Below are 27,782 nucleotides of genomic sequence, written 5' to 3' on the forward strand. Positions count from 1 at the left end.
GAGACAAACAAAGGCAGTTTATAAAAATAAATAGAATAATTTATTCAGCGTTAAGAGCACAAACAAAGGCTGTTGTCCATCAAATTACCAGCAGTGAAGTTGGAAATTAATTAAATTTCCTCGTCCGGGTTTGCAATAGTGTTTAATGTAGAGTTATAAGCAATGAATTCCGAACTGAATAAAACACAGGCATGTTTCTAAGAAAACAATAACTAAGCGCAAAAATGTAATATCCAAAGAGGTGTACGCATACCGCTGGCCAAAGTTATTCTACTCCCTCCCGGTCGAACTTTAGAAATAGAATTTTGGGTTACATTAAAGCAATGGCTTTATCCAAGGAAGGTAATGAGGTTGACAAATTGTTAGAATTTGTTGTGTAACCTTGGTGCTTATTGTATCTATGCATGGATTTTTTTTGTATTTCTAAACGGTATCACTACCACAGCATTTTCTCTCCTTTATTCATTAGACCACACAATTATTGTAAATTAAAATTAGTACTTTAGTCACTACGCAATTATATGCATGTAACAGCACTTGCTATCGCCGCTAATACCTTAAAGTAGAAGGTAGCCCCCATGCAGCCATTTCCCAGGGGTGCCTATAACCCACTTAAATACTGTCCAATTTATTGTGTCCATATATTTTTTTAAGATTAGAGAAAAATCCATATTTTATATGATCCTTCCGGGAAATGAATAATTATATTGATTCGAGAAAACAATAATTCTCTAGATTACGCTCCCAGTAAGAGCAGTGAAACGATGAGTGAAAATGTTTTCCTCGCAGTATTTCCCGGAAGGATCAATTAAGATAAGCGAAAGAAGTTGCGAGAATATTCAAACAAAAAATTCATGTTATTGTCATGACGAAAAAAATGTTTTTTGCCTTAATAACTTTATTTGCATTGTGCCAGGCCAAGTGGATCTGTGGACCGTGTCTGACACGGGTTGCAGCTGCCCCCGGGAGGCCGTGACATCCAAACACACGCCCTCTTCCGCCGCAGCTCGAAAATATGGCACCACCTCCGCCACCGCCTCGACGGTCAACGTGACGGCCTCTTTGACGGACAACCCATCGTCCTCGGACTGCGCCTGCTGCGTCAAGGACGGCGGTTGCCCCTGCGGCCCCGCCTCCCCCCGGAGGTGCACACAGTGCGGACTCGAGTCACACTGCACGCAAAGTGAGTACGCTCACTTGAGTTCATTTAAAATTTTCTGGTCAGCTTTTCCAATGGCCCATGTCCTTGAATCAAAATCTTATATATAACATAATTTCCAGCCCTATATTTTCTGTTGACATTACGGGTGACTCCGAAGACGCTGTCACCGTGGCTAGTCCCTGTATACTTGGGTGGTTTTCTACTTTTTGAATTTAATAAATCGAAAGATTATTACTCCTGTAGTACGTATTTCACGCTTTTAGATTTTTAAATGACGATATCTATTTTTTTGCGATGAAATGAAAAGTGAAAATTTTCAAGCGCGCGAAAACGCGACGCCTAAGAATGAATGCTGGGAAAAGCTCGTGTGACATCATTCTGGTTCCGGTGTCCGCCTTGTGAGGCCACGTTGCAGTTGGTGCGAGGTTACAAGCGCCGCTACGATGCAGGCTGCTAACAGGTAGCGCTTGGCTTAAATAAGGATTATTAATAACCTATCAAACGAAGTGTACTTTTCGACCATAGGCAACAATTTTAATAGGTGATTATTAAGAGATGTTTCCCTGAGCTCTGTGCCTCATGCATGCATTGGTAATTTCAGATGATGTAAAACTCCTGACTTCTCGTGTACATCTAGGTCCCTGTGACGTCACGTGGAGTGGCATCGCATGGGCGCCAATCTGGCCTTTTTCAAATAAGGTTAAAATTGACCATAAGCATTCGTCTAAACTGGGGTTTCTAAAACAAAATAATTTGTATAATATGATTACACTAATGGTGGGTAAGGAAACGCAATCAATGTTTTTCGTTTTCTTTGATGAAGGAAACTACCGTATTAGGCAAGAGCGAACACCTCCAAATTGTTCCAACTTCGGGCTTTGCTCTCCGTCTGTGGCGCAGTGCGCACGACTTGGACTGTTAGTCGTATAATATGCTCAGCAGTCCCGACTATCTTGTCAGGTATAGTCTACAAATTTCCACAGCATTTACAATATTAGTAGTACTGGCTGAAGCACTCGACCGGAAGTCAAGGGATCTGAGTTCGGATGCCGGCTAAGACGAATGATTTATTTCTCTGTGGAGTTTTCGCACGATTTGTACCTTGCACGTGACTTCGTAAACGTTATCACCATGACTAGCTCCGGTATACTTAAATTAGAAAGTAATATAATAATAATAACAATAATAATAATAAGTCTAAAATCTTGCATGGAAAGTTCCCAACAGTCATACAGGAGTATTGGGTTGACAGAAACGCATCTTGAAATGGCTCCAAGATGACTATTTATACCCGAACACTGAAGGGTTTGTGATGGCAATTCAAGACAGAGTTATACGAACTCACAACTACAAAAAAACGTATTAAAACTTGAAATTGCAGATAAATGTAGAAAATGTGGGAAAACGGGTGAATACATTGAACACATAATTTCGGGGTGCTCAGCTCTTGCTGGTAATGACATAGGATAGGGTGAATTCTCTTCCTTAACATTCGAGCCTAATCCTAATTTGCCCTAAGGATAGGTGAATATTACCGTCTGGTATAGCCAGCTGAGAAAGTGCATGAACTAATAATAATAATTTTTTTTTTAATCTTAAATATTTATTGTTACAGGATAAAATTGTTACAGGATAAAAAAATTGTTTACAATAATACATTTGATAGTTAAAAATATTTTCATAAATAGTTCCATACCTATAAAATATTAACCATTCGTTAATAGCCATTCAAATAAGTAGTCATATTGCTTAACATATTACAAAATTTTAAAAAAGTTACAGTATATAAAATATTATCTAAAAAAAAAGATATTGTCATTATATAATTCAATTCAATTAAGTATATATTCCAATAAAACATTCAGGTTCTTTAAATATTTACATTTGAATGAAAGCTACATTATTTGCATTTTAATGGTCCCGCTAAGCATTAAGCTTATCAGCAGGTTCCATTATTATCTTTACTTTTACAAAACATTTATTAAGAGTTAACACATAGACAATATACATATACAATAATAATAATGATAATAGTAATATAATTTATTCTTGCATGCATACATATTTTTTAAAGATTACTATATCCATTCAAAAAAGTAAGGTAGCCTGTGTTTAGGCTAACTTCAAATTTCATAAACTGCGGAAACGAAAACTCATAGAACCAAAATACACAATACCTTGGGAAAAAAAACATTTTGTGCGTAATAATATCATAACTGAACTGACTGTTATGTATGTTATCCTGTCGGAAGTTAGAAAGGGAAAGAGGGGAGAAGAGAGAGTTTTGATAGGTCAAAAGTTATTCCTCTCCCCGTTAAACACTGCCATTTCAAACGTTAAATCGGCTTCGAGTAACGTATTTTCTAATTTAAATGGAAATCGGATTCCCATTTTTACGGACACTTTCGCATGGAGCTAATTTGTAACTCACCTTTTTACGTATATTATCTTTCTCGGATGGAGCTATGTGAAAGCAAATATTGACTCGGTCATTCAATTATTCAAAATGAAGGTTTTTTTGACTCTGCGAGGGTTAAGGTCAGCCGAGGCGAAGGTGCAGATGCGGGGCTTGCGAAAATTCAGGATAGGAAAGAAAGTATATATGGGTATAATATTATTATAATGTATGTTTGGATGAGTTTGAACCTTCACCTAAATTTCAACCCGGATCCCTTCAATTAATCTGGTTCTTTATCCACCCGATAACAACACTTAATCGCCCTAACAACGTACATATTAATTTTAAGGATTTGTTTTCCTTTATTCTCTAGAACAACGTTTGCCAACATGGTTTTCCATCTCCAAGAAGATAATTTCAAAATTTCCCTTTAATTTTCTTGAACTATTCAGGAAAAACAATATAATTGTACTTCTGGACATAATTAATCTAATATACTGTAACAATAAAAGAAAAAACTGCAATTATGCATACTTTTTAAATGTTAATGACGCATTTCGGTTCTCACAGATTTTATGGTACAAATTGGATTTAAGTAATCTAGATAATATACATGACGCTGGCAAAAAGACGGTAGTTTGTCAGTGATTTAACTTTTCCAAGTCGGCTTCCGTGGAGATTATGACGAAAAGCAGCCAAATCTTTGTAAATAGCCGATAAGAAAGTCAAAGAAAGAAACGAAAGTTTAATCGCTATAGGCAGCGATTCTTCCGGGTTTCCCTCTGCGTTTATCCATTTTGCTTGTCCTGCAAAATGAATAAACGCGGAAGGAAACCCGGAAGAATCGCTGCCTATAGCGATTTAACTTTTGTTTGTTTCTTTGACTTCCTTATCTACTATTTTCAAAGATATGGCTGCTTTTACCTGTATCGCGATGTTTTAGTGGCAGACAAGGTGAAGAACTGGATCCCGTTGATTTCTAATTTAAAGGCAACTGAAAAATCTTGACTCAGAATTGAAAGTAGGAAAGAAGAATTCGCCCGGAAAAGACATCTCAAGTATGCCAATGGACGTCGAAAGCATCAAATATGTATTGCAACTGTATCAAGTTTCATTTTACCATGAAAAATAGTTATTTCGTTGATCCGTAAAAATAGCCTGACTAGTGTCGGTTTTGTTCTAAGGAATTTCAGATTTTCTGTGTTTAATACGGTAAAATAAAATAAAACGCAAAATGTACCTCAAAGTTCATTTTTTGGTATATTTTTCAGAGTTGATTTATAAGAATACACTGAATGATTTTTTCTCTGTGGATTTTTCGCAGAATACACTAGTATATTACCGAGAAGTACCAGCATTGTCGCATGTGCCTTTGGGGGGTGTCATAATCACTTGCATACGGCGTAAGTACTTTGGAATGGCGGAGGCAGGTAATCTCATTGGTATAGTTGGGAAGTTTCATAACTTCTTTGACATAAGCAACGACGATACTTGCGCATGACACGCGCACTCGTGTGTCTTCAGAGACATAGCTCTGCTTCTCGTACCTTTAAAATGAGGTCACGAATCCCAAGTTCAAATTTTCAGTGATAATGATGTTAACTCCACTGAACTCCACTATCCTTGCATATGTAGAGGTATCATCACTAAATGTAAAAAAAAACTGAAATAGGTATTTTGATGTAATATTACGTATTTAGAAATTGCAGAAGACTTATAAATTTATGCTGAAATTACAGTATCTTAAAATCGCTCTTATCTTATTTAGGAACATATTCTGTTGTCATACGCCCTTGAGTCTGTGTGGCATGAACTGGTGGAAAAAAATATATCATTGATAAGTGCGAAATCGTTCATTTAAGAAAACCCTTTAAATTCCTACTCAGGTAAATTACGCGCAGTACAGTTCATTTCCTGATAAAATCGTCGTTGATAAAAGTTTACCATTGATATTTTACGTTTAGGACTTCAGTTATGGAATAAACCCTACATAGCCAACAGACCAACGTTAAATGTGAGGTAAGTCCATGAAAATAATAGTAACGGAATGAAGTGTGGAAAAGTACAATTTAAAATTTGGTGACATATATCACATGAATCTGCAACATAATAAGAATCATTTGATTTTAACAATTTTTATTATTTTAAGTCTTTTTTCCATACAAAAATATATCAATTTAAAGGCTATTCTTCTCAAATGAAAGTTCATAAATATGGTTGGAGGTTTAGACCACGTTACGCAAAGAATGCTAAAAAATTTCATTCCATAATAACCAAGATCAAGATGCTAATGGATAGTGAGAAATTCCCTTGCTTGCAAATTTTACTCAGTATTAGTAATTTTTTATGATTTTTTAAATGTTGACCTCTTTATAATGCAGTTTTTTCAAGTATGATGGAAAAGCATTGTAAATGGCGTAACTATTAATTGATTTCACCATGAGTAAGGCGTTAAAATGAGTAATTCTGTATGGCTTAAAACTTCTCCAATTTTTTTAAATTATGGCGGAATTTTAAATATGCAATATACGATCATCTTTTTCGTAGCATTGAGTATCATATTTTATTTTGACTTTCAAACTTAACCAAGAGATTAATTTAAACTATTCTCGATATACACAAAGAAAGTAGACATCATCACGGAGCAATTTTCAGAGCAAAGATCTCGTAATTACGTTAATTGATCAGGTAACAATGAACTGCAATAGTTTGTTCCCCTGGTCATGAAGATTCACCTCATTCACCTTGTAGTTAATAGCGCATAATCTCATGGAAATGAAATGACGAATACATTCATTAACTCGGAGCTCCTTGAATTATATTACTTGCGACCATTTAATTTACGAGAGTGCCACTCACATTAGCGACAATGAGACCCAGTGTTGCTTCTTCCCTGTTGCTGCGGCGGCTGCGTCTCGACAAGGAAGTGAGGGTCTGGGGACGGAATTTGGGCCCCCTTTTCGCGTGGAAGGCGGTCGAGAGGCATGAAAGAGCATGAGAGGGACTCCGGTCAAGGTTCAGCTGAAAGAGGGCGCTCTGCAAGAAACCAAGCATTCATAACTTTAGTGAAAATTTCAAAATCTGCCGCCAGCATCTTTTCCAGTTTTCGTTTCGAAAAACTTCTTTAGCCTTATGAATTACGGAAATGCTACTTAAAACATGGCTGCTAAAAATATAATAAATATTCTTTTTAATGGCAGAGCGATTCTAAGCCAATGTTTGTGTTTATTACTCACAATATAAGGATATTATGGAAGGAAAACTCGCGTAAGTATGCGACAGTAAAACCAGAAATAAAGCAAAACTTTGAAAAAAATACTAATTAATAAATGGCTGGGCTTTAATATGACTAATTTATGAGTTTACCAATGATAAAAGTATCTGATGCTAAGAAAGTAATATTATTTTCGCCAAAATTTAAAAGTTGTTTTCCCTTTAATTTAGTAATATCTTTGCTCTAGTTGTTAGATTCTATAGTTGATTTTTCAGAGCCTTTTAAATACCTGCGCAATTTTTTTACCCGAAAAAAACATTACCTCTCATCAATTCTAAATAACTTATTCGCAATAGCCCTGAGCAGCTATTACGTCGGGAGCAGAAGAAGAATTTGGGGTACGTACAATCTAAATATCGAGTCAATTTGTAGTCATCGACTGGTACAGGTTTAATTCCGGCGGAATCGACTACGCGAGGCAGTGACATTTTCGCTCGCTGTCGGATATTATTCTCTCTCCCGTCCTACATTCTCAAGAGATTTTCAAGAACTCGCGGGGAGGAGGGAAAAAATACTGGAAATGTTTCGGTTGCCAATTAGCGTTCTCTTGTGAATCATGTTCTCATTGCCAATCGAACTCCGCACTTCTGACCTTAATCCACTTCTTCATTTGCGTCTGTCTGTATCTCCGCTTCATTTCTCATTATTCAACGCTATATTTTTTCGCAATCGATCACTTCAGAGTCAAATGCCACTTGCAAAATCTGGAATACCAATAGACTCTAATCAGTGGAAGAAATCAATGCTTAATTTTTCGAACATTTAGCAGCTCATTCTTTTCATCATTCACGAAATTCTTCACAACATGCTTCGGAGTAAAGGAAACAATGTAGCACATGTTTCTTGTCCAATATTCGTTCGTTACGCAAATGATTAACGGCACCCACCGTTTTGGTTTGAACTAATCAGTGGAAGAAATCAATGCTTAATTTCTTGAACTTTTATTTGGCTCCTTATTCTTTTTCTCATTCACGGAATTCTTCACAACATGCTTCGTATTAAACGAAACAATGTCGTACAAGTTTCTTGTCCAATATTCGTTCATAAAGTAACTGATTAACGGCACCCTTAGTTTTGGTTAGAATTAAATCATGTTCCAGGGATGCAAGTGCTCGCTTTTGCGTTGAAAGTAGAAAACTGCACTAGTAAATGTTTTATACCTGAAAGTAATATTACTCACGTTTTCTGCGGGAATACTTTTTATATCTTGTCTAAATGTAAAAAAAACGTTTAAATATAACAAGTATTGGCAATTCGGTTATATTCGCTAACTATCCATTGGAATAAAATTATAAATTACTTAATGTGCTGTAATTTGTTCTAGAAAAGAGATGATCCAAATAAATCGTTCTAATATCCTAGCCGAAATAAAATTGAAATTGGTAGCTTCATTCATTGGTAGCTTCTGTCATTTGCAAGCTGACAACGTTTGATCGAAAATTGTGTCCATTTTTGTACTTATCTCAATATTCAATGCACGCCATCGCAATTCAAGGCGTGCCGCAACATAAGTTGTTGTTTTAGCTCGCAAAATTACCAGTAATTTTTATTCTGTTTTAAGTTCTTAGTCTATTTCAATGTTTATATTAATCAGTTCAATATTAATGAATGTATTCACTAAATAGTTGGAGGGTTACCAACGTTTTATTGTGCCAAAAATATGGCTTGAACTCAGAAAATTGTAGTAAATCACCATTTTTACTGCTTTAACTGCTTATGTTTTTAAGGGAGCATTACATCTCAGAAAACCCTCAATAATTGTCGCATGGAATAGTGGCATCTCTCCACGTGTTGAACTCTGCCACGGCTATTGAAACTAACTAGATGTGCTGTTGAGGATTTGTTTAAGTCCGCCATCCTGATAGGACAGCCTAAATATCCTCCTGCATTTGAAATAAAAATGAATTAAGAATTGAAAACACACTTAGAGTCACACTTATTGTGCATATGTATTTACTCTGAGGGTGAAATTCGCCATAAAACATATTTTGACTTAGCTGGGATTCGAATTCGGATCTCCTAATTTCTATTCTGCCCAGTTACACTACCAAGCCATGTTCATTCTAGGGCAATACCCATCGAAAATCCGGAGACCCGGGTTCTAATCCTGGCAGAGCCTAATAAATTTTCATGGCGAATTACATCGGTAGTGTACAATATTTTTGTATATTTGCACTCGTGCACGAGACTACGTACAAAATACTTGCTTCATGCTGTGTTTTGTATTTAAGTATCTAATTAAAACAAACGGATCCCATTTTTGTTTTAAATCTAAACCAATTATGAAGCAAACATTGATACGTACGCACTGGAAAGTTATTTATATGCATATATTCTCATCAAAATACGTAAATTATGGAGTTGGAAAAAATATTAAATGGGCATTCACCAATCGAGTGGAATATTTACTTGAAATACGCGGAATATTTTACCGCTCATCGGAGAAGCATATCTATGTCTGTTAATTATATAATTTCCGGTGAATAACGGAAAATAAGCAGCTGGAATAGTGGTTTTATCCGCAGCATCATATTGGCTCTGGCATTATCCTGATGATGAATTTAATTTCACTTTTCAATGGGAATACAGCTTCGCTTATTGAACTTCACATGAATGGCGCTGAATTGGATCCAGCCTTGATTTAATGGTCTCCGATAATGACCCCATCGTGTACTCGAGTAATCAATAGGGAGAAAATTCATCATTTGCAATTCATTTGCGAATATGCGGCATCGTAGAGACGATGGCAATTGATGCTTTCCAGAATTTCTCAAGGAGACAGAACATTAGCGGTGAAGCCGTACTTCATTTTACTGATAAAAAAATGGTAATCAAGAGAAAAATAGGGTATCTAGCAAGTCTAATTAACCCATTATAACCCATTGTTGCTTCTACGCAACATCAAAAATTTTTATATTATATGCTCTGTTTCGTAAATATGCAAACTACGCATAATTTTGTGTTGTTAATTGTAATGACGAAATATTCAGCTGCCACGTTCATGATTGATTATAATTGATTGCAAAATTTTCAAGTTCTCATAATGAAAAATCTTGAAATTTTAACTCTCCCAAAAGTAACTGGGTTAGAAAGGGTTAAAAAGAGTCTGAAATCAAATGGTGTATTTTCATTAAAAAGTAAAATTTTCAATCAAATGATCCATTTTCATTAGAAAGTAAAATGTAAATTTATTTGCTTTTCTCTCCGGCTGTGGCGCCATGCGCACGATTTGGACTGCTCGTCGCATAATATGCTCAGCAGTCCATACCACCTTGTCCGGTATAGTCCACAAATTTTCACAGGGGAGAAAGACGCCTCCGGAGCTTAACTGGCTAAAGCACTCGGCCGGAAATCGAGGGATCCGGGTTCGGACCCCGGTCAAGGCTTTTGATTTCCCCTCTGGGGATTTTTCACATAAAATTTTCTGTTCAGTATGTGTTAATGGAGTTATAGCATGAGTTCTACACAAATTTCGTCCATCATGGCCAATAAAACGCAAGCTGAGTGAGGGATAGTTACCAATAATAGAACAGTACCCCGCGATGTAGTAATGAAGGGATTGGCGATGGGAAGAGAGATACACATCTTTTGTCCGCCGAAGCCTAAAAAGTGGTCAAGGGAAGAATTTTATAAGAAATAGCGCGAAAAAGGGCATCAGAGGGTGTAGTAGCGATTATAATGAGGGATGAAAGAAGGGAAAAAGGAGGAGGATAGCAGTGGTTCTCGCTGATGCATCGTGGTATTGTCTGCTCCGTTCAAGTCCTCAAAAACTCTCGCTAGTTCTCCCTGTTCCTCTCGAAAACCACTCGAAGAGAAATGGACAGAGCAACTTCTTCCGCCGCCCTCCGCTTTTTTGGCTCCGATTCAAGATTAAAGTGGGGGAAAAAAAGGGAGCATGCCATTCAAAGGAGATGAGAGTCACAACACGAGTGGGTGCAGGTTCGGAATACATCAGCAAACATTGTCTTGTGCCTATTTTATTGTCATTTTTTTAGAGAAAAAGGAAAGATGCTGGGTAGAGGAAGAATTTTTAGAGAGCATTTGAAGGGTTGCAGATCGTATAAAAATGTTTATATGAGGCATTTTATATGGTGCCTGGAGCGCAAGCTGAGGAAATATTCAATGGAAAGGGAATGCGGGAGAGAGGAAATGCGACCATGTGGTGTGCAGAGTTGCTCCAAATAAAGATAGAAAACTAAAATCATTCCAATGGCTGTTATTTTATGACATATGGTCGGTGAATTGAAAGTAGGGTTTTATATATTTTTTTTACCTTTTGTTGGATAATAACTCAAAGGCTACGACGTAAAACGTAGTGAAAGTAAAGGTAACAATGTCGAAACTCATTGATGCAAGGCTTCCTTTCTTTTTTAAAGCTCACATTTGGTATGGTATATGGTGATATTCGGAGGAGACGCCCGATAGGTTTGGTAGGGCCATGGTAGGGCAAGTCATTCACGCGATAGGGAAGGATGGTGAAGGATCGAGGGAGAGAAACCTGGTGCTGGCATTATCCTGGTCTTAAGAAAATGCGCCAAAGGGACCTCATATCCGACGGAATGGGTCCTGTACTAAAAGTGTCCTCCACAAACACTAAGGTAGGGATCGGGTAATCTCTGAAAATCTACGCCACCGCCATAATTTGAATTTGGCCTCTCGGGGTGGCCAACAATCAAACCTTCACACCAACCCGATCCCCTGCTTTCATCTGTATTGAAGAAAAAGCCAACGACAATCCGACAGCATATCTAACCCTACCAAATCTAACAGTATATCATAACATGGGATCTGGCCACTTACGAATATTCCCGCTGGAATAGGAAAGCATGCAATAGAGCTGGACTGAATGCTTAATAGCGAAATTTATGCTTTTTAAGTCTTTCACTTTGGCCTCAACTCGAATGACGAACACTGTCTCGTAATATAACGGGTTCGAGGTTGATGTGGTGGTAAGTATCAAAGACAGAAAAACTGCAGTACTTTTCCATTAAAAATATATTTACCACACCATGCGTTTCAACTCACTGAGCCATCACCAAGTTCAAAACAATTTATTCAGGCTAGAGCATATGTACGAATAGTAGCTCCATCAGTAGGAGAAGGCAAACGTAACACAAAAATATATTGCTAGATTTTGATGAACTTCGAATGAGCAGGGCAGGATAAGAACACAATGGGGCTGCTGAAATGATTACTCGTTCCAAGTATGATCCTTTTATCAAGGGTCGAATATAGTGAAGAATCGGGTCTTCCTCGCCAAGGCTCACATGTCGCCTCCAGACAGTTACGTTAGTTCTCTCCTCAGTGAATGACCGCAATGTCCTTCCGCAGCGTCCAAATAGTTCTGCATTAGGCAGGAAATCCTTCGAGGTTAAAATTTAAACCACTATAAATTCTCCAACTGCAATATTATTTTAGATGAAACAAGACAATTGCACGATTATCCTCACTTTTAGATACTTTTGTGCTACAAGGAATACGATTTTGATTAGTGACACACCACAACAAACATTTTTGTCGACCTACCACATCGTGGAGGCTTTACATGCCTAAAGGCCGTTTTACACGGGGCACGGAATTGCGCAGGTTAGAGCTGCATTTATTTCTAAAATGGCGTGGAATGGTGCGAATGCATGAACGAAATTAGAACAGGGGCTATTTTGCCGTCTCGCATCCACGCATTCTCGCATGTGTTCTAGCAATTCACCGCTTTACACGACGCATTTTTGATTGCGCCTTCGCACGTACGTCAGATTGCGCATTTCCGTGTACTGTGTAATACTCGCATAGTGAGGAGATAGAGGTGGAGGTGGAGATAGAGGTAGAGATGGAGATTGAGGTGGAGGTAGAGGTTGTATCGCAGAGTAAAGAGGTTCACGCACGTAGCTTTCCCATAGCCTCGACCACGAGCCAGTATTTAACTGTGTGGCATTTAGTACAACGGTTATTTGGTTAGTTGTAACATTTTTACATTAGTAGCGATAATAGTGGTGATGGTGACATGTCGTCAGCAAGTAAGTGGTGGCTGATTGCTACGTTAAGTAATCGCGAATCCAGTGCTCATCCGATAAATCAAGTGCCACAAGATCTGGGAGAATATTACCATCTGTTTTTTCAACTAAAGGAATACCCAGACAAATTTCAAGAATACATGAGGATGTCACATGAAACTGGCCTTGAACGCAATGATCACGGAGCAGCTTCCTGATATACCTCGTGGTACACCACTCGAAAAGACGAACTCGTTTGTTTTTTAAAGTGGTATCGCGCGACCTCTTGGTGAACCGTGAGGTACAATACCTCGACCTGCTCACTATGAGCGTGCCCGTAACACACAATGCATTTCTGTGTGTAGGCGAGTATCCTTTATTCAGGCTGTCATCATGATTTCTATGCAAAGACGGTTGCGTAATTTCAGGATACCTAAGTTTGTTTCTAGAGAAGTCTTTTTGAAAACTCTCCGTGTTCGTTGTCCAGGCACCAGGCATCCTTTTTCTCATTATTATTAGTTGCTTTTGACACCGGCCCGCGTTTGTATTGTGGTTACACTACTGGCTTTTCTATCTTTTCCTACCCATTTTAATCCCGTGTAAATCCTACTACCTGCGTACATTTGACACCAAAGTAACATCCTAAAGTGAACAAGCCATAAGACTGAGATCCGTTTTCCAGTGCGCTCCAGAATTACGTATTCTGTATGCTCATGCACATTTTGAGTCCCCTGATATTCTTTGAAATTATATAGAACGACAGTTGTGGAAGGAAAACTATTGGTTTTTACCTTCCAAGCAAATGAAATTCTGCATATTTGACTTCGGAGGGTGGGATAAATGCGAAGTAGAACTTTCCTGGAATAAAAATAAAATGCTCGGTTTTACGATGACTTCATTGGCGCGGTATGTTGACGTATGTGAGTATGAATTGTATAAAATCCATCTTGACGCTATACATTTCGGGAAGATGAGATTCCCCAGTTTAGTTTTTATCAAGTTACGATCGTGTAGGAATCTAAATGGTAGCATTTTAACGGCTTCGATCTACTTGCGATTTTATACTGAAACATAAAGTTTTGATAGCGCATTCCAGGATTCTCACACATGGTGGTTGCAACGGAATATATTGGCTTCAAAAGAAAAGTATATTTTTCCCTGTTTTCCCTCCATATAAATGTGACTGAAAATTAACGTTTGAGATTCAATGGGTAAGATATGGTTACCGCCTAACGTGACATCGAGTACGGAAGAAATGGTCATCGATGGATAACTATATAATTAATGACTTGTTGACAAAAATGATTAAAAATAGATGTAGTGTAAATGTGGTAGTTGCATTATTTTTTAGGGAATTAGCATTTTCTCAAACCGTGCTATTTGATCTTACCTTCCTCTAAAATTCGATGTCTGAAAATGTAAAAAATTGAGTGCTAGATTATTGCCTTTAGGTTATGGTTGAAAATGGTTTCTATTTCGATAAAATGTTATACAACACATTAAACCACTGGACACCGAACACTGATCTTATAAGGGAACCGTAGTAGGCTAGTGATTAAAAAGCTTGGTTGTGGATCGCAGGGCTCCTATTTAAACTACCAGCTGAAACCTTCGGACAACCACCCTTGTAAAATTCTATAGAATACGAGTGAGCAGTTGGAACAGTCGTTCTGCATATGAAATCAATGAGATGAAATGGGCTTTAGATTATTATAGGCAATATCTAAAGGTATTTCAACTTGATCACTTTATTACTTTATTTTGACTACAAATGTTGGTTGCACGATTTTCCTGGGATAGAACGGCTGAAAAGTGTAGGAAGGCCATCATCATATTCATTATACAACCCCAGGCCGATTTTCAAGGGAGAGAAATGCTGACAAAGACACTTTACTCATATTGTGTGCAGTTCATCCGCTTGTAGCTTGATCCTGGACTAGTTCTACCCTCATCTTTTTACATAAAACTTTCGCTCAGTGGGTTAGTGATTTTTTTATGCACGTGCAGGTATCCGGGTCCACTTCACTGCGTGTATTTATTGCCCAATAAAGGTAAAAATAATATAAAATAAAAATGCATTCAGACATTACGCATGATATTCTCATTCCCATCAGATTAATGTCATCGTATTCACATGCAGAGTGATACCATCAACTGCGTGTATCTCAAGGAATATCACCGAGAGGTTTCAACCAGAGTATTCAATTGCGGTCCTTCGATCGAAGGGTTTTAACCACGAGGCTGCCGCGGTCCCCTAAAAAATGTAGTGCTCGGATATTGGATGGGTAAATGTACTGTGTACAGCTTCATCAAAAAATTAACCAGTTTCACCCTCATTAGATAGAATGAATTGCCTTGATAAATAACAAAGTACGAAACGTAGAAACAGTTATTCCCTTTGATTGGAGCATGTTTTAGAATTTTGGTGGGAGGGGCGGCTCCATGCGGTTTTGCTTTGATGTAGATGCATAGTTACCTTGGTCTACAGGTCCATGTCCGGCAGAAGCGATATATTAAGAGAGATATGTCTCGAACGAATAGATTTGGGAATTCGTTTTTCTCTCGAACCATATAGGACTTAAATAAATGTTAGTCGTAATCTTGTGTCAGCATTTGCTTTTTATATATGGACGGCTGGTGTCCTAACACCCCCTGCCACACGCCTTTTTAGATGTACTGATACTCACGTGAATATAGGGATACAGCAAACGATAGAGATTTAAGTATTTGAATATTTCATAATTTCTCGAACATTTGATGACGCGAGTTCCGACCTTCATCCACGCTTTCCCATCCAAGTGTTCTCCCTTTAATTCCACCCTCCCTCGGCGCCCTTTATAACCTCACGTGCCATCTTATCCGTCCTCCAGAATGCCACTTGATCCCATTCCCTCCGCACTTCGAATCTTCTCTTCATTCCTCGCACCAACTCCTCCCTCCGCCCGTTTCCTCCTTCTTCCTCTCATGTTTCATTCATCCGCGCGGAATGACGGTGCAAACGTCCTTAAAAAGACGCCAACTCCAACGCCTCCCACAGCAAACCAAACTCGATCCATCTCTTGGCTACATTCATGCCACGCCGAACGTGTAAAGTTGTACACGCATGCTTGAAAAGGGTTTACGATCACGAAAACACGTACCCTTCATTCGTCCACTGTCACTCCGATGAACGTGAAAAGCTGATTTCTGATTCTAATTTCATCATTTAAGAACAAAATCCGCCTAAGAAGAAGAAAAACTGGTCGAGAAAGGCAATAGATAAAGGAATGACATTGATTTTTAGACCGAGTCAGATGTATTACTATGCTATTTTTAAGCCTCCTTCTCCACAGCGTAGGTATGTATTTTTTAACTGCCCACCATAGCCCAGACCAATAGAGAAAACATGCCGTCAATCGCAGTTTAGGACGTGCATCAATCATGAAATTGATTTTAGTGAATTTTGCATAATTTTTAAGATTATCAATGCTATTTACACTATACAATACAACACACAATATACAATAATCCCTGCTATTTTTCTTGCTGATTGGCTACATTCATGAGGCAAAGTATGGTAGTAAATCTCTCTTATTGTAACATGTGGGACTAAGTATTCATTGGATACCGCTTTGGGGTTGTGAGTAGAAATTTAAAATTCCATTATGGGGTGTATGCAAAACCAAAACTTAGTGTCAGGATTCAGTTTTATGGACTGCGAGAAGCGTTTGCAATCACAATACATGGCCACGAGTTCATGATTGTGACCTTTTAAAACCATTGAAAGCAATGGAACATTGAAAAAGTGTAGATAACAAAAAGTATTCGATTAATAAAGTGGATACAACCTAGTCAAAACCAACATTTGGGTTAAAAAACTGAGTGAGTCGTAAAGTGTGGAAAATAATTGTTCTTCCTACGTATTGAATTCGATTCAAGTGGTCTATTTTTGCTCTACCCATGAACACTGCTCTTGAATCACAATTGCCGCAGTCACGGTGCAATTTTTTTGGTTTTTTCTTGGTTTTTCTTGGTTACTTGATTACTAATGGAAGCCTACCATGCGAAATATGAGGTATAAAAAATTATGTACTACGTTAACAATTTATTTTTCTGACATAAAAAAATTGAGAAGATATTATTCGAGAATTTTTCTTTCACTTATCCTCTATGTCTTACGTCGATTCAATGTCTTGGACCTATCCTCCAAGACACTGAATCAACACTTGTATCAGTTCACGCCATGTATCGTGGATTTGGAAATTAAAGGAGATAAACTTGAGTATCCGTAATTAACTTTTCCAATTTTCCGTCGTATTTTCCATCCTTTTCTTTTCGTTGATCTGATTCCCGTGAGTTTTTATCAAGCTAATTTCTATGTTAAAAAGAGACTGGGATGTTTGTATTGTGTAAGGCACACGGAGTTGATTCTCGGAAAAAACGAAGCTGACGTTGGACCCCGGAAAGGCAACTCCAATATTGTCTTCCAAGAAGACCCCTCTAGTGATAAATAAGCTGACATGGGAAGGTGAACGTTTTTCAGAGAATCGAGTTAGGCTTTGGCAATAAAAGAAAATTCTGGAAGGGAAACCGAAGATATTGGTGTGGCAAGAAAAATCTCGAAAGTTAGGAGATGGAAGACACAGGGAGGTGACAAATGGAGGAATGGGCTCTGAACTAAGGAGCTTATCACTGAAAGCTTGCGAAATTTTGCCATCGCCGGCATTAAGATGAACAAGGAAGACAACTTCGCGTCGGTAGGTATAACAAGACGAGGATTTCAGATCTTATACAAATGAATCATCATAAATATTTAATAAATATTTAGTTGATTTTTAGAAAAAAATTGAACGAGTGCTGTAACGAGATTATATATCATTTTCGACTCGTAAAATACCACGCCCTTCAGTCGGAATCAGTCGTAATTATTTGTGTTGTCCCATGGAGAAAAGAAGTATTTAATGTGAAACACTTCATTCTAAAGCGGCAATGAAGGTATTTGAAGGAGAAAATATTTATAATATGAATAGAAACATCGGTATTATTTGCCACATCGTTCTTGGTATTGTGAAAACTATTATTTGAAGCAACTAATATCCAGCATATGCTCCTGGTTGATATTTTTATAATAAAAAATAAATGCTATTTATTTAACTTTTTGATTTCCTACGTATTTTACAAAATTATGGTGCTTTCTGAATTCACGCGATTTGAAATCGTTGTTGTAAATAAAAAGGATGGTGTAGCTGTTCCAAATCATCATAAAACAATACTGACAATTCTTAAAATACACGTATGGTGCGTACAGCAACGGCAGCAGCATGTTTAAGAGCTAATAATAAGGCTGATGATAGAAAATATTGATGAAATTAATAGTGATTGAAATGGTACCAGTACTAGTAATGGCATACTACACGTCTTCCATCACTAAAGTGGGACTATCCTTAAACTTATCACTTCCAACTGGATGTACTTCATTTACTAAACCTTTAACCACCTATCAAAAGGAAGGAGCTCCTTTGACGTTTAGAGGAATGCAAAGTTATTGAAACTTAATGGGAATATGTAATTAAGTGCGTTCAGGGAAAGTAACATTTGGAGAGAGACTGGAAGAGACGCACAAGTATCGGAAAATATTAAAAAGAGAGAAGATAAATATTTTCCATAAGCTGAATAACGAAGCTCTTCTTTAAGCGAGATGATATCTGTTTGGTTTCCGACATCAATCTCGGGGATTCAGATTTGCTTTTTGCCGCTGCTGCATATCAATCTCTTTTTATTCGTCGTAATCTCTGTTAATGTAGAACAAATTTGAAGTTTTTGGCTTAATTTTAGTTTTTCTATCTACGAAAATGATGGCATTTTCTGAATCAGTCTAACTGGGTCAACATTCTCCGTACATTTATCGTGTTTTTGTAACCGTTTTCAAGAAGTGTTTTTATTTGTCTCCGTGGAGATGTATATTTGGAGTTGATGTAGTCACTTCTATTGGCATGTATCCTCTTTTCCTTTCAGTGTGCAATGTCACCCTGGACTCGAGAGTGCTCAGGTCCCGCTCCGGCAAGACATTCGGCCAGATCAAGTCCCCTTCTCTCGTCGGCCCCGGATCCTGTTGGTATTTACTCCTGGCCGATCGAAACCAGCGCATCGAGATACAGGTGTACCGCCTCGTGAGTGTAGGACACTTCAACGGCACCAGGTAAGGTGACTTTGCATTTTCCTCTGCGTTTCGTACAATGAATCCTTATCTCATTTGACAACACGTCTCTCTCACTCCTATTCCTATATTCTAGTTTTGACTGTTATACTCCCTACACTCCACTATCATCATCATCATCATCATCATCAACAAAAATCATTCCTAAGATCGGTTTGACGCAGCTCTCCACTCAATTCTTCTATTATCAATTTTCACCTGGTATGAAGCCCGAGAAAGCTTTCCCGTTAAACCAGTGAAAGGAGTTTACTAATAAAACTTATACGTCATTTTTTATTTCAAAATCTTTACTTGGGTACTTTCGGCGTGAGCATATTTATCTTTTAATGCCAAAATCTCTACTGAAAATACGTAAATTGTCATAAATGCTTTTTTCTCTTTGCCCACTTCTTGCACTCTCTGTTTCAAGCCGATGGTTTTTTGGATGGGTGATGATAGAGGTCACTCCATATGAATTCCATTTAATTTGCACATTTATAAGCTGGACGTGATGTTCTGGGACACATGTACTTAACTTTATCATATTTTAAAATTCTGGAATTATTCCAGGCCAGATAAGATAAATGTTTTCCCGATGAAGGAATTCCATTGAAAATTATGTTTTTAATTTACTTTGCCTAGCTGTATTGTAAAATTTGCTAAGAATGGAAAATCATTACTAAAAATATTTCCATTTAACCAGATTAGTTTAACTGAACGTAACTGTGAAGTAATTTTACGGTTAATTTCAACCATTATTAGTCTGTTTAGGGAGATGACATTCTACGATTATGGAAAAGGCCTCATAATTCTAGATTATACGAAACCGGTCAACAGTGACTAAAAATTATGGAGAAAGCGATAAATCTGGATATATGCGTATACCCTATGATTGCGCGGGCACCTGCTGAAAAGAGAACAATGGCGTTGACGGAATTCTAGAGAACCGGCGGGAAAAGAAAAAGTAATCATGAATTTATTTTTTCGCCGGCGCATTTTAGGCTTCTGGACGTTTCTCTTCATATTTTTTTCAAGGTGGATCCCCTTGTCTCTCGCGTACGTCCGTCCTCTTGATTAATGCTTCCTACATCCGCCGTGACCGCGTGCGGAAAGCCTCGCATCCAAACGAACACCAGGCGGCAGCACCTTCATCCGGGCGCTTTCGACGGATGTGGAACTGTTGGCGGAAAAGCCGACGTCACAGAAATCAAGCAACTGTCATGGTTCTTTCATAACCTTTATCCTGTCTCCCACACTATCCCTTTCCGAACGCGTCCCGTTCGTCCAAAAACTCCCCGAAAAGAGAATTTTAACCTAGCACGGAGGGAACGGTGGATATTTTCTGTTAAAGATGGCAAAGTCATTCGAAAGGGAAACCGGTCGAAATGAAGCGATGGTTGTGGAGCCAGCGTATGTGTGAATTGTTAAGTTCCGGTCTGAAATGGGGATTGGTATTGAAGGCTTTAGGGAGCCAAGGACGATGAATCCCTGGCTAATAGTTATTGCCAATTACTAGTTTTACTGGAGAATGTGTGGAACTGATTGTAGTTCCCTCAGGGCCTGCGAGGTACTTTCATTTTTAATTAGTTGCAATCAAAATAATGTTTTGAAGTACAAATACATATTTGGAGTTTTTAATAAAATGCAATCCTTGAAATGAATTTTGCAAATGATATTCATGTACGTGGTGCTGAGATATAATATAATTGGAATTTCAAGTGCATGTGGTTTCAAAATACATTTTCACGCAAGCATTAAAAAAATTTATTAATGATGATCAATAATTGTATGACTCACACAGAGACTTATAGATAGGCTAGAACCCAGAGGGATTTATTATGCTTATCCTTGGAGCTGATATACCGCTTCTAAATTATTCGTGCTCTACGTAAAAGTTGTAAAATTTAATAAAAATTTACCGTCGCCGTCGTGACGTCAATGAAAGTATGTGCATTAGAGCGCCCGTTATCCGTCATAATGAAGGGGTCACGCCGAACCCATCAACAATCATCAACATTATGCATTTATAATGATTTACCTTGTATTTTTGACTTTTCAGTGTCTATCCACTCTAGTGTCATTAACTATCCGGTCTTTGTCTCCTGCTTTATGGAAATTTCTATTTCTGTATAATATTCTTGGCTTGATGATCATTCACAAAACTTTTTTCGCTAAAACGTTTCACCAGGTGCAACTACATTATAATAAAATCTGTCCATTGCGAGTATCGAATGCAAAGACAATTCGAACAACAAGCTAATCTTAATCTTAGATTCCCTTTCATTCATAAATATTTCCAGAGCAATAGTAGGTTGTTTTAGTCATAATAGCGATGCAATAATCCCTTAATACATGAGGTAATGCTGCTATACTTCTGTCTCTCTTCTCATGCCACGATAGCCATCTACGTTAATTTTCATTGTATTTCAATGTCTCTAATGCAAGCTATTGTTGAATCGGGAATTACGTCTCTTGGGCAGCGAAAAGATGTGGTTTCCCAGCTGATCCGTGTTCCCCATCCCTCGATGCTTACTATGATCTGTCCGTCAGTAAAACTTCGATGTAAAACCAGCACACATTGAAAATAAAGGCCGCACAGAGGCGAGGGCGTAGATTGCCCGATTCTCGACAGGACCGCAAGCTCACATTCTGGAGGCCTAAAAGGCATCCATGGAGGCTAAAAAGCACTCAGGTGAGAAGGATGAATGTGGAAATGAAATGGGAGAGGCATATTGCCTCGGGACCCTATATCTCTCTGCGCGATCCTACGCATGATATCTTTAACATAAACTCCATGATTTTTTCTGTATATTGTAAATTCATTTGGAGCGAAATCCCAATGTTTGTGTTTATTCTTTTTTTAAACAGCTTTGCCTTCAGAGCGAGTATTTGTAGCAGTGTAGGTGAAGGTTATAGAATTGTACTATCGTATTCAATAATATGTAAAGACCCACACGTCTTATTTTAGTAATGGGGTCGGGTCGGTAAAAATTTGGAGGGTTGGCACTCAAGCCCAGCTGCATCCTTTGCTTTTAAGTAACCACTCAAACTCCAGAGTCGAAAGCCCAAATGGAAGGAATGCGCTGAGGAAACTCACTTCAACGCATAGGTTGGGCTGTAGGAGTGTTTTTTTTTTCGGGCTCTGGGGTAGGGTTTGTCCTGTCTTTAGATTCGCATCTGGCTCACCGTTTGTGTTTCATAAAGACGTGTTCACGCATTGAAACACATTTTAAGAAAATGAAACTGTTGGATAGTAAAAATAGGCATGGCAATTTTGAATCAGCAAATGACCTCAGGCATGAAGGTTCCACGGCGAAATTGTAAACAGCGTTGATTGAGAAAAATGAGGATTATCAGTTAGCTGTGTGGAATTTCTGTAGCCCAATGTAACAAGTCAATGACTAGTAGGTACTATTTGGAGATATAAGCATTCTAATGCCATGTTCGTTAGGAAATCCATTTGCTCATCTGGCTCATTAGATTTCATGCTTGCTGGCCGTCATTCTGAATTTAAATATTTTCCTCTGCACTGAATAGATCCCGTACTAGCTAGCTACCATAACTGCGATCTTGTACTTTGTATAGTCTACTTCAAAACAAAATTACTTAATTTTTTAAAATTAGTAATTACTTGTCTTTTTTCATGGCTTAAAGTTTTTCATTTTCTTAAAATTTTCGATATTTTATCAAATTATAAAGGTAATGGAATAAAAATTTTTATTCGCTCGTCTATATGTCACACATAAATAATTTTATCTGAGAACATAAAGAGGACAAATTTGAGGTAAAAGAAAGGTTTAAACGGTATATTTTATGTACTAGGTATATTTCAAAACGAATGCGTAAGCTTTGAACCAAGGATGGCAATTGAAACGAAACGAAAATGTTTCGTTTCGACTCGGAGGGAAACGAAAATACGAGTCATAGGTTTAGTTTCGTTCCCTTCCGAAATTAAAATCACCAAGGAGTTTAGTTTCATCGCAGGACGAAACTAAATTAATCGAAAATTCGCTGACCATAGTTAAGTCTCTATCCCAGAAATTGAGTACAGGGTGTTTCGACCTATTTCATGAGAGAATGTAGAGTTGTTAAAATTGAACTTAAAAATTGAATGCCTTGTTTGCGTTCAGCGTCCTCATTTTAGTGGTCAAAATATGAGCATCCCATGCAACTCATGGCGGTAGGTCGCACCTCAACTCCATTCAACCATACTTCGTACTTAGATAGTGGTTCGAAACTAAAACATTCGAAGGTGAAGTACGTGGTCACTCCGGTGCGAAACATAATCTGTGTTTCGTTTCGTTCCAGAGATTTAGTTTATTTTCGACCCGCTGTAGTTGTGACTCCGATTTCGTTTCCACCATGAGTTTAGCTCCTAGGTTTTAGTTCTTTTTCGTTTCGTTTCTACTTTTCTCTCCCGGGAACAACAATTGAAATTTTACTGGTTTTGACTTTCGTTTATTTTCGACTGCCACCCCTGCCACCCCAGTGTATTTTTTCACCAAAAAGACCGGTTGAGCAGAGACGATGCTTCTCTTAAAAGGGTCTTTTTAGGAAATATAAATCGTTTCCCAATCATTATTCATATTTTTGATTCCCAAAACGTCTCCATTGTTCTCCATTGAAGCTGCCACGCGGGATTTCTGGAGCTCATCGAGGGCCCGGACGCCGCTGGGAAGAAGGACAAGGGCCGGCGGGGCGGTGGTGTGATAATGGAGGGTCCCCCCAGGGGCGGCAGCGGACGGGGCCTCCAGCTGTGCGGAGAAAATGAGAGATTTGCGCCCCCGGCCGTGGTGTTTGCCGACCGGACCTCGGCTACGCTACTCTTCCAGTGAGTGCCCTTACTCATCACTCCTCATGGAATAGACCAGCCTAGTCCTCATTCCTGTTTTGATTTCACCTTCCCTTTCACACAAGGCGTATTACTCATTTAAAAATTACGCTCTTTTTTTTTCAAATTTTAAAGGCACATAGAGTAAACCTTTCCGTGCGCTTTTCTTTAATTCAAATATGTAGAATTTTTGTTTAAGAACATAAGGAGGAAAAGTTTCAAACTTAAGACAAAGTTAAGGTTTAAACATCACTTCACTTTGACTAGTGGTATTTGTATTTTTGTCATGTCGTATTACTCATTTAAATATTATGCTATTTTTTCAAATTTAAAAGGTCTATAGAATAAACACTTTCGTGCATTTTTCTTAATCTCAAATATGTAGAATTTTTGTTCTAGGATATAAGGATGATAATTTTCAAATTTAAGACGAACTTAAGGTCACTTCATTCTGACTAGTCGTACTTGTATTTTTTTTCATGTCGTATTTCTCATTTAAAAATTGCGCATTTTTTTCAAATTAAAGGGGCTTTCACGCTTTGAGTCTGGGTTATTTTCACACGAATTGGTAAATACCAACCAAGCCCAAGGCAGAGACGCAGGACCGCCGCCGGCGACGGATGCAATTTAATGGATTATAAGCTTTCACACGATGTCCGTTGGGACACCAGCAATCGCAACTGGTGATGAACGCTGACGATCAATGCAACTCGGAGGCGGCTGTGGACTATCGGCTTGTTTATTGCTAGCGGTCTAAATAGGGTGAACTTTTTCCCCAGGAAAATTCATGTCTTTTTTGAGGCTCAAAGACACTTGTTCTCCTTGTTAGTCCGCGTTATTATTTTTAATTTCTAATATTGGACAATATTTCTTGATTCTGTGCGTGAAAACACTATTGTCCGTTTCACACATCATGTGAAGCTCTACGCATAGTTTTAGTTAAAAAAACGGCGAATTGTGGTAAATCGTTTGAATGATTGTAAAAGTCAATTATGATCAATTATGGCCTTCCGTTCCTCCTGAATCAAATGACATTGGCATTTCACTACTTGTATAGTAGTTTAAACCTGCGCATCATACATCCTACGCTATTTGTGCACATTGGCGGAGCATATGAGATATTTCTTTTACGACTGTGGCGATTGACACATTATCCTAGTAATAATTATTTAATTTCATATGCCGTAATTTCCAGTGGATCACAAAGAAGTATACTAAGGTGAGGATTCACCTTTAATTTTAATGGTTTTTTATTGTTCATTACGGACTGCGGTCTGAATATTCTATTCACCTACGCATACATTATTTATGCATTAAAAGAAGTAATATTTAACTTCATGAATCTTGTCGTGCAAAAACACCGCTTACTTTATTGTTAAATATTTTATAGGTTGTTTTCTTGTGTCGGCAGTGAACGCGATAGTAATTGAAGGGATCTGAGAAATCTTTGCCAATGCAAGAATTACTATTATTCATTAATTAATTGACACACATGTCTTTAAGGAGAATATTCCCAATCAGATTGTCATAAGATCTATCATAAAGACACATCTATCCACGCTCCTATGGGAATTCGCGCACAGCGGAGTAAACGTCGAATCTACTAGTGCCATAATGTGTCTCCCTAGAGAGTTTTTCATCCTTAGCTAATCGATGAACTTACGACAGGTATTTAAAAGTCTCTTGTGAAAATGCCTTTCGGTCGCCACTGATCTAGAGCATGGTTGAGGCAGGTAGTAAGAGGGAAATGCATAAGTCTCTGAAATTTAAATTGCACTACTGGCTGATGAGGCAAATAATATTGCAACGGATGTGATGGATCAAGCTGTTTAACGTGGTCTACGTTTAATAAAGAGTCGATTTCTTCATACGACTCATCTTTGAGGAATATAAAATTTTCTCCTCAAAATGTTGAATACTAGTAGATTGAAAAATTTACTGCACGTAGTGAAACATTGTGTACGAAAGGTTAATCAAGTGTACCAGTTTGGGCGAAGCAATGAACCATGTAAGCATGTAAATAGTCCATGATAATTGGAAAACCTCACCTGTGTTGTAGACATTTCCTCAATCTCGATTATTTCCGTCGGTAATGAGAAATTTACATCAAGGTTAATCTCAAGTTAATTAAACTACAGCAATCAACCGTAGCATTGACTGCATCTTTTGAAGCACTAGTAGTAGTGGTAGTAGTAAAAAGTGATAAGAGTTGTTACCACAAGTTTAATTTTTATGAAGGTCTGAAATGAATCTATTAATGGTTAAAATATTGACTATCATTCAAAATAATGAGTGTTACGTATTTGCACTAGAAATACTATTGCACTTTCAACTAGGATATTGTTCATCCTCATTATAAATTAATCGTTTTTGAGGAAAGTAAGTTGAAATTTCGATACTTGGAACCTTAAATCCTTAAAATATCTTTTATTATGTTTTTCATAGCTTACCACTAATTTCATCTCTGAATAATAAGTGCACCTTTTTGGAAGAATCGTATTTAGTCATTGAATTTGTATGATATACTAGCTGGCCTTCCCGCGTTGCTCGGGTAGAATAGTGCCAATAGAAGAGGGAAATTTGGAACCTCTCACCTCAACGTATTTCACAGTTGACTCAAAGAAAGTACGGCAGTGAACGAAAGACGCTGAGCAGAAAACAATGGAAAAACGATTTCCGTAAATCGCGCACGGGATCAGCTTATACCCCGCTCCACAGCACTGATAGTTACGTCGTGTGAACGCATACCCTTGCGAAAACGTTTGCATCGAGAGGATTAACAGGCGAGTGTAATATCCTTTGAGTTATATTTTCCCTCTGACGGTGTCAAGAGGAAGAGCCTACCGGCAAGGGTATACAATCACTGACGCTGTTCGATGTGACGTAACGAATGGTAATTAGAAAACGACGTAAAGGATTTCTTGATTGAAGCTTTCGCGGCTCATGATGATTAAAATAACTCACATTCGGGTGTATGCCGCGTGTCGTAGTGGAGATTGCCCCGACGTTTCGCGACCGACTGCTGGTCACTTTTTCAAGGGAATAATGTTGGGATTGGTTTTTGCTGCCTTTTTATATATTTCAGGTGGGAGGGGTGGGCGGAGGGTGTGAGGAATTAGGACTGGAGGGGGAAGATAACGAAATGCTGCGGATGACTGGGTTCCAAGTATTGCTGATTCTTAATCCGGTATCTCTATTGTAGTTGTTCTTGTTTTTCTTTATTTCTATGGCCTCGCGGATGAGTCGGGTTTTAAATTGTTTTATCCTCGCGATGAATCTTGATTGTTCGAAGTCGATCGCATGTCCGGTGGCTTCGTGCTCCGCTACGGCTGACTTTGAAGGGTAATCCAGTCGAATGGCTCGCTTGTGTTCTTCTATCCGAGTTTTGACTGTTCGTCCCGTTTCTCCGATGTATTTCTTCTCGCACGATCGGCAGGGGATTTCGTATACTCCTTCCATTTGAAGTGGCGTCTTATCTTTGGCATTTCCTTGGAGGTGTCGTACTTGGGCGTGTGGTTTAAAAATGGCTTTTATGTCAAATTTCCGGAGGATGTTACCGATCTTATCCGTCGTTCCTTTCACGTAGGGGCGGAAGGCTTTCTTTTGGTTAATGATGTCTTCTGCGTCTTGGGAATCGTTCCTCTTGTCCTTGTTGATAATCTTTTTAAAATTGCGGGATATAGCTTCGTTGTCGTAGCCATTAAGACGTAGTATGGATTTCAGCTTAATAGTTTCTGAAGATATATTCTTCGGGTCACTCAGCCAGATCGAACGTTCAATTAGAGAGGTCATCACATAGTTTTATTGCTTAAGAGCAATTAAACGCTGTGATGACCTCTCTAATTGAGGAAATGAGAAATTTTTTAGGAAGAAGTGTGCATCACTTATTGATTAATTACATAGTGGTTTGAAAGGGAGAGTGTGAAATTGGGTAAATTGGGTCAATGTTCAT

At 38.2% G+C, this 27,782-nt stretch overlaps 1 protein-coding gene across 1 annotated transcript in view; it reads left to right on the forward strand.

Annotated features, from left to right (window-relative positions):
• LOC124157093 overlaps positions 1-27,782 on the forward strand; it is a 55,265-nt gene that overhangs the window by 12,321 nt on the left and 15,162 nt on the right. The window contains exons 2-4 of the mRNA XM_046531574.1: positions 917-1,183; positions 18,819-19,002; positions 23,627-23,830. Coding sequence (XP_046387530.1) covers positions 917-1,183; positions 18,819-19,002; positions 23,627-23,830 — 655 coding nt within the window. The remainder of the gene's footprint in view (positions 1-916; positions 1,184-18,818; positions 19,003-23,626; positions 23,831-27,782) is intronic.

Source organism: Ischnura elegans, chromosome 4, assembly GCF_921293095.1.
Source record: "Ischnura elegans chromosome 4, ioIscEleg1.1, whole genome shotgun sequence".
Taxonomy (NCBI): Eukaryota; Metazoa; Arthropoda; class Insecta; order Odonata; family Coenagrionidae; genus Ischnura; species Ischnura elegans.